This window comes from Colobus angolensis, unplaced genomic scaffold (assembly GCF_000951035.1).
Source record: "Colobus angolensis palliatus isolate OR3802 unplaced genomic scaffold, Cang.pa_1.0 Scaffold286, whole genome shotgun sequence".
In the NCBI taxonomy this organism is placed as follows: domain Eukaryota; kingdom Metazoa; phylum Chordata; class Mammalia; order Primates; family Cercopithecidae; genus Colobus; species Colobus angolensis.
Genome location: NW_012116110.1, coordinates 842,523 through 857,736, shown reverse-complemented (window position 1 = coordinate 857,736; position 15,214 = coordinate 842,523). Strand labels below are relative to the sequence as shown.

Genomic DNA, 15,214 nt, shown 5'->3' with positions numbered 1-15,214 from the left:
CCGACCCAGCCTCCTTCACCCGACACTTCCCACCAATGCTGAGCTCACTACCAATCCATCTACTTTGCATGCCCACTGGATTTCTTGTTTTTCTTTTTTTCTTTTTTGAGACAGAGTCTCGCTCTGTCACCCAGGCTAGAGTGCAGTGGCCGGATCTCAGCTCACTGCGAGCTCCACCTCCTGGGTTTACGCCATTCTCCTACCTCAGCCTCCCAAGTAGCTGGGGCTACAGGTGCCCGCCACCTTGCCTGGCTAGTTTTTTGTATTTTTTAGTAGAGATGGGGTTTCACCGTGTTCGCCAGGATGGTCTCGACCTCCTGACCTCGTGATCTGCCCATCTCGGCCTCCCAAAGTGCTGGGATTACAGGCTTGAGCCACCGCGCCGCCCAGCCTTCTTGTTTTTCAACTGAGTTACCACAAGTGTCCAAATGTTTAAAAATGAATCTATTTAGTTTGAAGTATTTTTAATTATTATAAAAGTAATATTCATAGAAGAAAAATCATGGTCTTAAGCATTCAGGGTTCTTGATTAGGTTAGGAGCAAGAGAAACCAACTCAGGCTATTTAAGAAGAAAAGGAATTTCTTGCAAGACTATCAGGTAGCTCACAGAATCCACAAGAACGAGGCTCAGGAACCCAGGAAGGAGCCAAAGAACCTGGGAGCCGGAACTTCTAGGAAGGTCATGCCACAGGAAAACCAGGTCCCTTGTTGTCAGCCTTGGACACAAGCTGCCTGCTTTGCCCAATAAGTTCCAAGTGGCCCCAGGGCTACAGAGCATCCACAGCTCCAGATTCAGAGTCCTGGGCTAGAGCTCTGGGGGTACAGTTCATGGGCTGACAGGCTGGCTGCTGGCATTCAGAAACATAAGCACGTGTCCTCAGAAGCTGCATCGCTGGAGGCAGGGCCCCGGCTCACCAAGACGCACACAAAGGCAGAGACACCAACTCCAAAAAGGGAATTCAGACATTGCAGGTACAGGGTGGCAAAAATCAAACAAACGATAACTAAACTAAAAGTCTCCTCTTCACACAATACAGCACTATTTCCTCCAAATACAAATTGGAGAGCAAGAAAAGTCTTCCTCCTTCCCATTCTCATTTCACTCCACAGAGGGGCCCACTGTAAACAATTTCTTGTATATCTTTTCAGAAATTTTTCCTGTAAGTACAAACACACATGTATGATCACTTGGTGTCTTTTAACATACGCACCACACACACACACACACACACACACAGATAGGACCGTACACATTATTCTGCAATATTTCTTGACAACACATAAATTTTAAGATGTTCCCCAATTCAAAATGGTCTCCCCTCTTGCCCCAAATCATTCATAATTTGAGAATTTTCTCATAGTTATATTCAGAAATTGATCACTGTAGTCTGTTGGGCTCAGACAACCTGGATACAGGACTGGTCAGAGGGCTCCCTTAAGCAACCCAAATACATATGTACTACTATTAGATTTGGTGCAAAAGTAATTGCGGTTTTTGCCATTACTTTTAAATCACAAAATAGTCTATAATGCACTTTAGCACTGGCAATGTAATATTATGTATGTACACATTGGTTGGTCTAAGCTACACCCAAGGATAGTCAAGAATTCATATTCTAGGATGGTCAGCTGCATTTATGAGGAAGGCCAAACTCCAAAAGCTTGCTTCCCTTATCTTGATCTCCCAACAACACCCAACTGATTTTGCTAAATTAGCAGAGTGAATATGGAATTGAGATGCCATTGATGAAATTATTAGCTTGTTTAATTAGCATAATGGATGTTAAAAATGGGCTCTCATGTTTAATTGTTCATATTAAAGGTATATTACATGATATTTTGATATTGTGGTTTTGATTTTCATTTCCCTAGTGACTAGCGATGTTGACCAAGCTCATGATTACCTTTTCAACATCAGCTCCTCAGGAGGCTGAGGCTGAGGTGGGAGGATCACCTGAGCCAGGGAGGTCGAGGCTGCAGTGAGCTGTGATGGTGCCACTTCACTCAGAAGCCTGGGTGACAGAGTGAGACCCTGTCTCAAAAAAACCAATCATCCAGCAGGTGCTCTAAAACCCTGTAAATATCCTCTCTTTGGCTCATCCCTTCTGAGAACTGACAAAGAGCTGCTCTCCCTTACTGAAGTGGGTCTTATAAACTTAGCTTTGCTTGGTCAACAGGTTTTCAAGGAATCCACAGTGGTATTCAAGACAAATGAATAGGAAAATGAGAGACAAAAACATTGTTCACACACCCTATTTTGTAAGCATGATACAAATCTCAACTCTCTATACTTTAAGCTTCAGAACAAAGGGCATGAACAATTTTTTTGTCTGATGGATAGCAATAAGTGTATGGATAGCAGAATTTGATCTGAGAATCAACTTCATTTGAACAATTAACTTGGCAGAAAGGTTACTTCTAAGCTTTGGCAGTTACCCGTAGCTACCAAATTAAACCCACTAATTAAAGCATACCGAAATTGGCTTAGGTCAGTCTGCAAAACAAGGTACTGCCCAGCTCTTGATTCTAACCGTAGATGAACTACCCAAAACTGCTTTCAATTTCTGAGGATCCCAAGTTCTTACCCAATGCACAGTTCCTGGGAGAAGGTGATCAGAGGTGAGAAATCAAAGATCTGGTGCCAACAGACTAAATGCACTGTGATCACAGAGAAGCCTGAACCCAGCCTAAGACGCCTTCACAATACCTAAGTGCACATTTTTCTACCGTGGGTTGTTACATAATGACACATCAAATTGAGAGGCCAGATCTTCTCTTGGAGATTTTCTCAATGAATGATTAAAAAATAATTCATAATGTGTTTACACAGCCTTAAATCCCATTTTACAGTTTAGTTTCAATGTGCATTACGATCCTGAGGAACGGGTATACCCCCACTGTACAGATGAGCGTACAAATTAGATCATTTCCTTGGCCACTCATTGATTGAAATTGATAGGACTGAGACTCAAAACTACACCTTGTGTTACCTTGGTCGTTTTTGCCTCTGGCTCTTTTGAGTGAAAGACAAAATTCCCAAAACGTTTGCCACTTCAGATCTTGAAAAAGAATTGGACATTCACAAATAAGACAACAGCTTATTTAGTTTATATTCTACACCACAAAAAAGTCACTGTTGACCACAGTGAGATGGCTACCAACTGGCTAATGTAAAATGTTACAATGCAAGAAGCAATGAACTAGGAGCCCAAATCCCTGGGTTCTTTCTAATAATCATTCAACTCACTGTGAACTGGACAAGCCTGAGCTAATATTAACTCCTGAGCTAATATTCTCTTATCCACATAAAAGGAATAATATCTGCCATGAGAAAAGGTATATGAAAGAACCTGGAAAATTCTTATGCATTATATACATGCAAGAATGTATTACTAATAATTCTGAAGAGTAAGAAGAGTCTTCCATTTTATGCCTTAAAAAACACAGAGTGAAATAATCATAGTATTTCAGTTTATATACAAGGAGCTTATAATGACCAGTTGAAATGTCCATCTGAAATTAAATCACCATCGAGGTAATAAAGAGGTCACTGGAAATCTATAATATGAGAGCTGGAAGGAATCTTAAAATATTATTCTGATCTAAGCCACTTATTGGTTTAGACCTTGGGAAAATCTCTTGACTTTTGGGTCAAGAGATTTCCCCAAGATCACCTGACAATCAGTGGTAACGTGTCAGCATTAAAATCCAGGTTTTGTGAACTATCAAACAAGGGTTCATTTCAATTTATGGAAATGTACTTCAAAGAATTCAACTGCCAAAATCAGAGAGCTTCAAAAACTGCACATAGGTATTCTGACCCCTCCAGCTCTCTATATCCTCAGGAAAGAAAAGACCACAATCTATCTCACAGCATAATCCACCTAAAACTATTTCTGACTTTTGACAAAGTAAGTATTCTATGACTCTCCATCCAAGACACAATAAGAGGAAAAATTCCTAGCTCCCCAAATGGCTTTGTGAGCAGAATTATCTTACCAACCTAGCCTATATGGACTCTTAGATGAAAAAAAAAAAAATTAAGCATACCTTAAGCCATTTTGTAGTCTCTTTAGGTAATGAGGTTTTATCCTAAATACTATAATCTTGAAGTTAGAAAATAAACTGAAAGACCAATAGCCAATACATTTACCCTCATCTATTCTTGGTCTGGGGTACAAATCAACAGGAGCCACAGTTGGGAATAAGCCACATGTGTGTGCCCCGAGAACATCACTGGGGAAGAACCTTCGTTGTTGATGCTAAAGAATGGAGCTGTCCCTTTATCATTTTTAGGTCGTACTTATCCCATCTGGACAAGAAAACAGATAACAAAGCTCACATCACCACTTCATAAGGAACGAAAAATATAGGCAAAGAGCTAGGTGGACTTTCACAGTAGCAAATCTTACTAAATGTACCACCAAGGAAAAATACCTGCTACTAAAAATGCCTGTACCACAAAAGAAAAATTAAAAAAAAATCTTATTAAGACCGTTCTGTTTTCTAACTGAGGTACCTAGACTAGACAATCTTTGAGGCTGTTTCTAGCATTGTCCGTCATTTGTAAACACTTACAGAACATTTTCTTAGCATGAAAGAGGAATGATGTCTAGAAGAAATAAAAATATTCTTTAAAAATGGAAAATATTAGCTCTTCATGGAAAACACACAACCTAGAATACTACACACACACACACACACACACACACACGCACACATACTTCCTAGCTTATTCTTAGTCATAGCCATAAATAGCTACAAATATTTAGCAACTATTTTCCAATATGATCATTTTTGTTCTGAGCACACGAGTATGTTAGTATAAGAAACATGACCCAGTAAATGAAGGCTTCCAACCCTGAATTTCCATGAAAACTTGAGTTTGAAGGAACTAGGTCACAGCGACCCTTCTTTGTTCAACCCAGTAAAAAACCTGATGTTATCAAGGTAACAACCACAAAAGAGGAAGCCCAAATGTAAATGGTTCTCAAAAGGGAATATTCATGTGTTCTAGACTGATGTGAACAACTAAAAACAAGGACAGCTTGCCTCTCCAAGGGCCCTGAAAAAGAGTATCCTTCCCCCCCAAACCTCCACCACCAAAATACTCCCTGATAACCTTGAAGTTCAAAAGGAATGAATACAAGGTTCTGGAGAACAAAAGCAAGTGAGAGAAATTTAAGACAAAAATAAAAGAAATTGTGAGAGTTTACCCAGGACCTAAATTTCTTATTGGCTGTCAAATTAACTCCACAGTCAACAACAAATGTGTACTGAGCACATTGGCCCTAGAGAAAGACAGTGAAAAAGACAAGACTCTTGTCCTCATGGAACTGACTATAGTCTGGGGAGAGTGGCAACAAATGTAAGGTACATAGGCTAATCACAGACCACAAAGCCAGTAATGCAGTGCTGGGATATGGCTAGGGGCAAGGCAGGAGCCACTGCAATCAAGAGTGGTCAGGAAAGGCCTCTGGCAGGCAATGACTGCTGAATTGAGAGCCAGAAGAGAAGGCGCCAGCCAAGCAACTAGCTAGGGCATGAAAGTCCCAAGTCAGAAGGTGCCCCTGAGCCTACAGTATGGATGAGAAGGGGAAGGGGACAGAACTCTAATCAGCCAAGGCCAGGCCTGCAAGAACACAGACCCATGGGGTCCTCTGGCTCCCCTAATGGAGCATGGCCTCCTGCCAAAAAGCATGCAATGGCACATTCCCTAAACTTGGGAAACTGAGGCAGAGGGGCTTGGAGGGGGCGGAATGGAGAAAAAATATCCATTAAGGGAGGGGTAGGGTAGAGCTTTCCTTGGTATCACTAAATTATCCCCTCTGTGCCAAAAAGAAAACTAGGCTCAGAAGAGTTCAGTGGCTTGCACACAGTGATGCTACTCTTAAAAGGATGGGCTAGGAATATCTGACTGGCATTTTTCCATTTTTTAACATAACGTAAGCATCTGGCATGAGTTATAATGGTATATTATTAAGATTCATGTGAGCCAGGCATAGTGGCTCACACCTGTAATCCCAGAACTTCGGGAAGCTAAGGTGGGAAGATCACTTGAGCCCAGGAGTTCGAGACCACCCTGGGTAATGTTGTGAGACTCCCATCTCTGCAAAAAAAACATTTAAAAATTAGCTGGGTGTGGTGGCACACACCTGTAGTCCCAGCTACTCAGGAGACTAAGCTGGGGGGATCCCTTGAGCCTAGGAGTTTGAGGCTGCAATGAGCAGTGATCACACCACCACACTCCAGCCTGGGCAATAGAACAAGACCCTCTCTCAAAAAAAATAAAAGATACATATGAACTGAGGATTTTTCATTTATGATATTGACTAAGTCTCCAATTATCAATAGATAGAAAGTTTTCCCTTGTAGAATCCCTATAAATTAATTTATCTTCTTTATAAATTGATGCTAATTAACATTTCAAGACAATCTCTATATGACTTCTAAGTACATAACTCATAGCAGCCAAAATATAGAAGCTCAAATGTCCAACAATAGGGTAAAAACTGATGGTGATACAGAAATAAGGCAGAAGCCTGCTTACAGTTTTAAATGATAAGCATGTAGACTCCTCATACATGGAAACATGATAGTAACTTAATTTTACATAAACAGAAAAAGCAGTGCAGGACATAATATGTACACACTGGTTACAACTTTGTGAGAAAATGCATATACTTAACAAAGAGGAGAAATAAATGGATGAGAATGTAATAAGACAGAGCCATTTTCATTTAAGGCTGCTTAAACTTACATAATAAATATGTGAGGCAGCTTTTCAAAAGACAACAAGGTCAAATAAATGTCTTAATAAGTATATTTTCTTGAATCTATCCAGAACACACTTACACTCTCTTCATCATTTGGAATTTTCAAAGTACAAATACCATTGAAGATTTCCTTCTTTTAATTCAATTTAGATACTGGAGATTTGTATTACTGAGCAATTTAATATTGACTCAATGGAAAAAGACAGTGCAAAGGAGATTCCTATTACCAAATATTCGTATAAACACTAAACACCAATCAAAATTTTTCACAGAGACTGTAAACCTAGAGAGTTATTGTGAAACACATTTTCGCCACTTATAACACAGGCTATACAACTCATCCAAAGTCTTATTTTCTCTCTTCCTGCTGTTTAATATATTAAAATGGTATGTTAAAAATTGATTCTTTCCAAAATTATTAAAGGAATTTCATGAAATACAATCATTGATGGAGATGTCAAATGTTGCCTATGTCATCTTGTGGGCCTAAAACCACTTCAGGTTAGTTTTTCAAGACCATCAACACAGTATTGGGATGCATTAATTATTCTGACACACAAAGATTCCGCAATGTGCTTCTTCTCTTTGTATTTAGGAGTTTTGCACTGATTGCCTGTTGCCTAGCAAACAACGATCTAAGATGAACTATTAAGCATATATACAAAATGACTTTAGAAAATTATTTAACTCCATTTCAAGATGGATGAGATAAATAAAAATAAGAGATACTATATAGAAAAAAAATTTTAAGTATACCACAATTCAAATCTAATTTCCTGGACCCTCTATTTTATCTTTAAAAGTTGGAAACTCCTTTAGCATTGTCTATTTTGATTCACTTTAAATGGTAAGTTTAAACTTACCATTTAAAACTGTAAATGATAAGTTTACAGTCCCTGAATCAAAATGACACAGCAAATAAAAACAAAGGATGAACACTGGAAATGTTCTAAAAATGCCCCTGAATTGTATACTTTAAAATGATTCATTTTGCTATATAAATTTTACCTCAATAACAAAAAAAAAGGATAAAATCACCAGTATATGTCCATATTTCCAAGAGAATATAATATTTATGCGATAAAGAGATAATATAGCAAATCTATGCAACAAAATTCTAAGGTTGTTCAACTCAAACATTATAACAATAAAAAGTCATATATTCATGATTAATATATGAGATCTGCTTCAAAAGAATATAGAGGAGGCCAGGCGTGGTGGCTCACGCCTGTAATCTCAACACTCTGGGAGGCCAAGGCAAGTGGATCACTTGAAGTCAGGAGTTTGGGACCAGCCTGGCCAACATGGTGAAACCCCATCTCTACTAAAAATACAAAAATTAGCCAGGCATGTTGGTGCACACTTGTAATCTCAGCCACTCAGGAGGCTGAGGCATGACAATTGCCTAAACCTGGGAGGCAGAGGTTGCTGTGAGCTAAGAATGTGCCACTGCACTCCAGCCTGGGCGACAGGGTGAGACTGTGTCAAAAAAAAAAAAAAAAAAAAAAAAAAAAAAAAAAAAAAAAAAGAATAGCAGCCGGGCTTGGTGGCTCACGCCTATAATCTCAGCACTTGGGAGGCCAAGGCGGGAGGATCACGAGGTCTGGAGTTTGAGACCAGCCTGACCAACACAGTGAAACCCCGTCTCTACTAAAAATACAAGAAATTAGCTGGGCGCAGTGGCGGGCACCTATAATCCCAGCTACTTGGGAGGATTGCTTGAACCCGGGAGGCAAAGGTTACAGTGAGCTGAGATTGCGCCACTGCACTCCAGTCCGGGCAACAGTGTGAGACTCCGTCTCAAAAATAATAATAATAACAATAATAAGTAAAAAGAATATAGAGAAAAAAGAACATGAGAGAAAATGAGTGGGAGTATAGCTGTAAAGATTGGTTGGAAGTTAATCATCATGGAACCTGGGCAATGGGTACAGGGAGTTTATTATATTGTTCTCTCCACTATTGTGTATATTTAAAACTGCCCATAGTAAGTAGTTTTTTAAAAATTCTATCTTTAGGATGGGTTTAATGCTGGAACTAAAGACACTTGTATAGCACTGGGTACTTAAGGAGCTTAAAGTGAATCAGAAAACCAGCAAAATTATTATCTTACTTACTTGTTATTATCATCTGACTTCTAATATTATCTACTGTTAACTTATTTTTTTAATGAACAAGGAAGCTTAAGCATTTCTTCAGTGGTTTATGTGAACAGACTTCCTACATAGCACATTTTATAAAGGGTAGCAATTTATAACATCAGTACATACCAGGAGTATCATAGGCCTTTTCCAAGTGGTTAATCCTATGATTCCAGACAGTATCACCTGTAAAAATAAACTATCATAAATATAGAAAATGGACCAATTCCAATAAACAAATCCTCAGTCACAAAAGTACATATTTTTAAAGATACTGAAATTTTAAAACATTCTAAATCAAACATTTAATATTCCTCCTGGATTACAGGGTTCACCCTGGTAGACCACTTTGGACTTTTACTTCCAAGCCCTCAAAGCTTTTTTATTGACTTTAATTTTGTTTTATTTTTAAAGATAGGGTCTTGCTCTGCCACCCAGGCTGAAATGCAATAGCGTGATCATGCCTCACTGCAGCCTTGACTTCCTGGGCTCTGGTGATCCTCCCGCCTCTGCCTCTCCAGGAGCTAGGACTACAGGCGCACGTCACCACACCTGGCCTGTTTTTTCTTAATGTCAATTAAGAACACACAATCAGAAATTAGCCTCTCCTTCTGGTGAGTGAGGAATTACTATTTCTCAGCCAAGCTCCCTGTTCCTAGCAGCACCCAATCTGTTGCCAGGGTCAGCCTCATCGGATGCATGTCTGGCGGGATCCTTCCCTTCATCAGGTTCCCATCCACTATGGGACAGGTAAAGTCTTTGAAACGGGAAACAAGGCCCTTCAGGATTTTCTCTTACCTACTCTCAAGCTTGGTTTTTACATACCCCAGCCCCTCCACCACACACCTTCCTACCAAGTACCTGCCCTCCCTCGGGCCAACCAGGCTCCCGACATTCCTGGGCTATGTGCTTCTTTCTCTTTGCTGAAGTGCTGTGTCCTCCCAGCTTCCCTCCCAGCTGCCTGAGAACTGTTACCCATCCTGCAGGGCCCCATTTAGCAGTCACCTGCCCTGAAAAGCCCTCACTGATTCCACCGCTCCACACTCATGGAAGCCCTCTGCACACACTTCTTTTTTTCCAAAAACTCTATTGTAATAATTGAGGGATGTGTCTCCATATTACCCACTAACTGTGAACTCCTGTCTTGTCTCTCTAAAGTCCTAGTTCCCAGTATTGTGCTCCAACTGTTGGCAATTAATATATGTTCTACAGCATTTATTTCACAAAGTGGGAGGAACTAGTGTGAGGAGCCCATGTTACAAAACGACACTTCGATAAAAAAATGAGCTAAAAAATCTCAATAAGAAAAAAACAGGCTGGGCCTGGTGGCTCACTCCTGTTACCCCCAGCACTTTGGGAGGCCGAGGCAGGCGGATTGCCTGAGCTCAGGACTTCGAGACCAGCCCGGACAACATGATGAAAGCCCATCTCCACTAAAATACAAAACCTTAGCCAGGCATGGTGACGCTACTTGGGAGGCTGAGGCACAAGAATCTCTTGAACCTAGGAGGTAGAGGGTGCAGTGAACGGAGATCGCACCACTGCACTCCAGCCTAGGTGACAGAGTGAGACTCGTCTCAAAAAAAAAAACAAAAAAAAAACAGTATTATTAAAAGGAAGTGGCCAGCTGCAGCCATAAAAACCCATAAAATAGCGATATGCCTCAACTGTTCTTCTCAGCTTGCCTACCCAGCCACAGCACCCCACCCTCCTCCATCTTAACAGTCTAGCATGTTTACATATTTTACATATGTATGCATTTTTCTCTAAATTCTTAGTACTACACATATATGTCTATATGTATATATACACACTCACAGGGATGTGATTTTTGTGAAAAAATCATAAAAGATATACTTTCCCTGCCTCTTCCTTTACTCTCTCAATAAATACTTCATAGAAATCTCTTCATATGCCTTGGAACAGCTCTAATTCATTTCACTTTAGTGGCTACATAACATTCCATTGTGTGACTGTACTTAACATATTCAATCATTTCCGTATCAATGGGCACTCATTCTGTGTCTAGTTTTTTGCTCTCACAAACAATGCTGCAGTAAACATCTATGAACATATATCTTTAAAAACAAGTGCTTTTATTTCAGCGGAAAAAAGTCCCAGGAGTGAAGTGTCTAAGTTGAAAGGTATTTCTAATTTTTTTATTGTAATAGATCATGACAGATTCAATTGTCATTTCAAATGAGGTATCTCTGAAACCAAAGAACTAAGCTATCCGTATTTCTTCCTTTGGAGGGGAGGTATTTTGTTCGCATATGGTGGCAAGAAACTATAGAAAACGTAAGTTAAAAGATATGTACAAAATGTATATATGTACAAAATGAGAAACACCAATAATCTCAAAATATATATGACAAAGATCTTTAAGGCCTCAGTGGGGAGAAATACAAAGTTTATCGTGCAATATTAAATAAATAGCCAAGTAAGTCAAGGCATATACCAAGTCTATGGCTTGAAGACAAACTAAGAATGTCATTTCCATTTAAGTTGTTATATGGACTCAGCACATATTCAAGTTAAATCCCACCAGGATTCCTGTAAGCCACCGCTCTTTACAATGTTTTAAGAAACTATATTCCAGCTCCAGGCGGGAGCTATACTTGTGGCTCTTCATTCCTGAACCCGGCAACAAAGGCACACACCTATTTTTATTCAACTTCTCCCTCTCTTCAAGCCCAGTGAAGCCCTGAGGCACTTGGGGAACCCTGTGAGTGTTGATGGGGAGAAAAGCAAATAGAGGAAGCAGGCCTGGATGGTTAGAAGCCTCTCGAATGGTAATGGGAACAGAGGTGCTACAGTTGGGGATAAACTTTCTAAGAGCTCAAGACTTCAGGAATGATGCTTCCATTTCATCTGAAAGGGAGGCAGAATTCACGGATGGGGAAAGGAGTTGGGAAAAGAAGAGAAGGAGGCCGAGTATTCAATGCCTCCACTCCCTTGGTGGCAGCAGTAGCTGGAGCTCCATCAGAAATGAGTCAAAAAGGTCCCTTAACAATTTCCTTCCATGGCTCCCATTATGCCAGAATGCTATTACATGTTTAACCGTCAGTATCACGATGAGAGCCTGGACCTGTGCATACTCACTCACACACCACTAAAGGATCCCAGAAGGCACTCAGTTAGTTACGGCAAGAGTCAATGAGTGAACGAATGAATGGAGGCCAGAGACAGGAGATGACCTTGCTCAAAGATGACTATGTAAGCCTAAACACATTTTTCATCCCCTCTGCTTCCTTAAAGAGTACAGCAGCAACAAAAAGCAACTCCCATCAGCATTCTTTCCATCCAGCGCAAGACGGAACTTGCCCTGAATGAACAGGTAAGAACCTATTTTCTAACACCAAACAATCTCTATATTATTATAATGAGAGGTATTACAATTTTTGTTTCACTCACTGATAACCCATTTCTTGTAGCTTACAGGAAAAAGCAGAGGCCTTTCCTTTTTTCTGATACTACAAAGAAGGGCTCTGAGATACCCCAGGGGAGAGTCATTGTTACCCACCATAAATGGTTAATGTGCTTTCATTTTCCAAAGTAAAAACCAAATCGTTAAGATCAGAAGCTTATAATTCTACTGCCCTATTTCCCCTTACTAATCCATTAACATGTGTTAGGGCAAAAATGTTCTGAATCATTTATCAAAAGCTGCTGTATGTAAACACAGGGATTTTTAAAAAGCCATGTTGTAAATGTCCTGTGTTACCTTGTAAATAAGCAGAAAATCATGTCAAACTTCCCAACAACCTACCTTGCCCTATAGCTCTTACAATGGCAATTTTTTTAAAAATGTGTGTGTGTGTGTGTGTGTGTGTGTGTGTGGTTTTCTTCCCTATCTGTCTAGCATAGCTCATTTAAAAAAACACATTGAGAAAGTGGGCAACTGAATATTTCTAATGAAAACATGATGGTAACTATAATGTCCTACAAAAATACTGACCTGTTCATTTTACTTTAACTATTACCTTGGTGTTTAAAAACCATTAATAGAGGTTCCTGTGTATTCCAGGTCTGGTGCTTGTGTCCAGCAGTGATGCACTCTCCCATATATACTCTAGCTACACCTTCACAAAATCAGTCCTGAAGAAGCAGCATCCCACCCATTTTACAGATGAGTAACTGAGGCCGAGAGGCACAGAACTTATAAATGTGACTCTGCTGATATGCAAAATAAAGGACCAAAGAAATCAAAACTCATCCTCAAAATTATATTTTAAATATCCCTTAAATATTAAAGTAGTATTTGATTAGTATGATAAAAAATATTTACTATCATTTAACTGGTAGTAAGCATAATCTTTATGTTAGTTTTTCCTTTGGTCCATTGATTTTTCTTTATGTTTATTCACTGCACTGTTTTTAAAAAAGGTTCACCCTGAAGTTCACCAATATCTGTCTCTTTATATGAAAGTGAAACCTTGCCAAAGAATCATGGACTCAAAGAAGGATGATCATGAATTCAGATCAGTGACTTAAAGCAGAGACACCAATGTATACAACTGATAAAGAATAACACGGCACTCGGTGAGGAACAAAAAACAACAACCAATTCTCTACCACTCATCTGAAATATCTCCCAAGGATCATGCATGTCATCGAAGTTAGGAATTTTGTTTCTGAAGGAAAGACAACCCAATGCAACTCTCTCTCCTCTTTCATTAAATCTAGTGCAGTGTGCCAGACTGAGTCTCCCATACCGCAGTGGAATGTAGTTAACCCCAGTGCAACCTAGTTAACTCCCATACCCAGTGGAATCGAGTTAACATTAACGGCCATACCCCAGTAGAATCTAGTTAACCCCAGTGGAACCGAGTTAACTCCCATACACCAGTGGAATCTAGTTAACATTAACTCCCATACCCCAGTGGAATCTAGTTAACTCCATTGGAACAGTTGACTCCCATACCCCAGTGGAATCTAGTTAACATTAACTCCCATACCCCCGTGGAATCTAGTTAACATTAACTCCCATATCCCAGTGGAATCTAGTTAACTCCCATGCCCCAGTGGAATCTAGTTAACACTAAACACACCCCCCAAACCGAGAGCTAGGACAGCACAGCTGAAGACGGACACTGAGACACTCCCTTAGCCACTCACCTCCAGTCAAACGTCAGGTTGTTTTTCAAGATGGCTCATCTTTTAGCTTCATGAATTTTGGGAATAATAATATATTGAGTGATTTACCAGTGATACCAGGAAGAAATCGAATGCTCAGAATGCTCAAAAACACAGACTACGTTAAAAACTCTCCCTTCAAGTTGCTAAAAGTATGAATGAAAACTATGAGAAAAGATGCTTTATAGAATTTGTTAATTCTTAAGTGTTTTAAAAAATAGATAAAATATACCTTCAAAGTTCAAACAAGTGAAAGAAGCCTCCAAAATCTCAGGCTCAGGGCTCTCTTAAGGAAATATGTATGAAAAAATATCCTTGAACTATACGATATTCAACAAATAGTCATTTCAAATAAATATATTTGTCTCTTGAACATAATTTTGTATGAAATATAAAAGCAAAATTTTTCAGTGAAGCCTAAAGAAGATGTGTGGGTTCAGTTGATATAGCAGGCTAAAGATCCTAATGGTCAAAGCTTGAAATATGAGAATATTCTTTTACTGTGTTCCTATGTGGTTTCGAAGTAACCTTAGACATAAGTTGGCACTTCCATTCAACTACCTAGCTTCATATGCCAATAAAACTTGTGAATGAATAAACAAACATGGCATATCCATACAATAAAATAGGAATGAAGTACTGAGACTTGCCACAGCATGGATGAAGCTTGAAAACATGCTAAGTGAAAGAAACAAATCATAAAAGACCACATATTATATGATCCCATGTACATGAAATGTCCAGAACACACATATCTACAGAGACTGAAAGTGGGTTAATCAGTGGGTGGCTAGGGGTGGAGGTGGTGGAGAATGGGGAGTAACTACTCATAACTTTGGGGGTGACAAACATTTTCTAAAACTGTAATAGTTGCACAACTGTGAATTTACTAAAAACCATTGACCAGTACACTTTAAATGGGTAAATTGTACAGCATGTCAAAGCTTTTTTTTTTTAATTCTGTAGTTCTCGACTCATACTCTTCCAGCATTTTTTTTTAATAGAAACCTTAGTTTAGCTATCTTTGAATTAGTTACAATGTGCTATCAAGCCCATTTCTTTTATAAATACATACTAAAATACTAATGGCTGAAGTTGTGATACCTGGAATTTGCCTTAAAATAATCCGAGGGTGGGGCCGGATGCGGTGGCTCACGCCT

The 15,214-nt window shown here is 39.4% G+C and overlaps 1 protein-coding gene across 3 annotated transcripts in view; it reads right to left on the bottom strand.

Annotated features, from left to right (window-relative positions):
- FAM189A2 (family with sequence similarity 189, member A2) overlaps positions 1–15,214 on the bottom strand; it is a 65,458-nt gene that overhangs the window by 45,689 nt on the left and 4,555 nt on the right. For 2 of the 3 annotated variants that reach the window (XM_011948892.1, XM_011948890.1), the window contains exon 2: positions 9,048–9,104. In XM_011948892.1, the coding sequence (XP_011804282.1) occupies positions 9,048–9,059 (12 nt within the window). In that variant the 5' untranslated portion in view covers positions 9,060–9,104. Of the gene's footprint in view, positions 1–9,047; positions 9,105–14,036; positions 14,412–15,214 lie in introns of those variants that run through there. The other variant, XM_011948891.1, reaches the window with a different exon arrangement.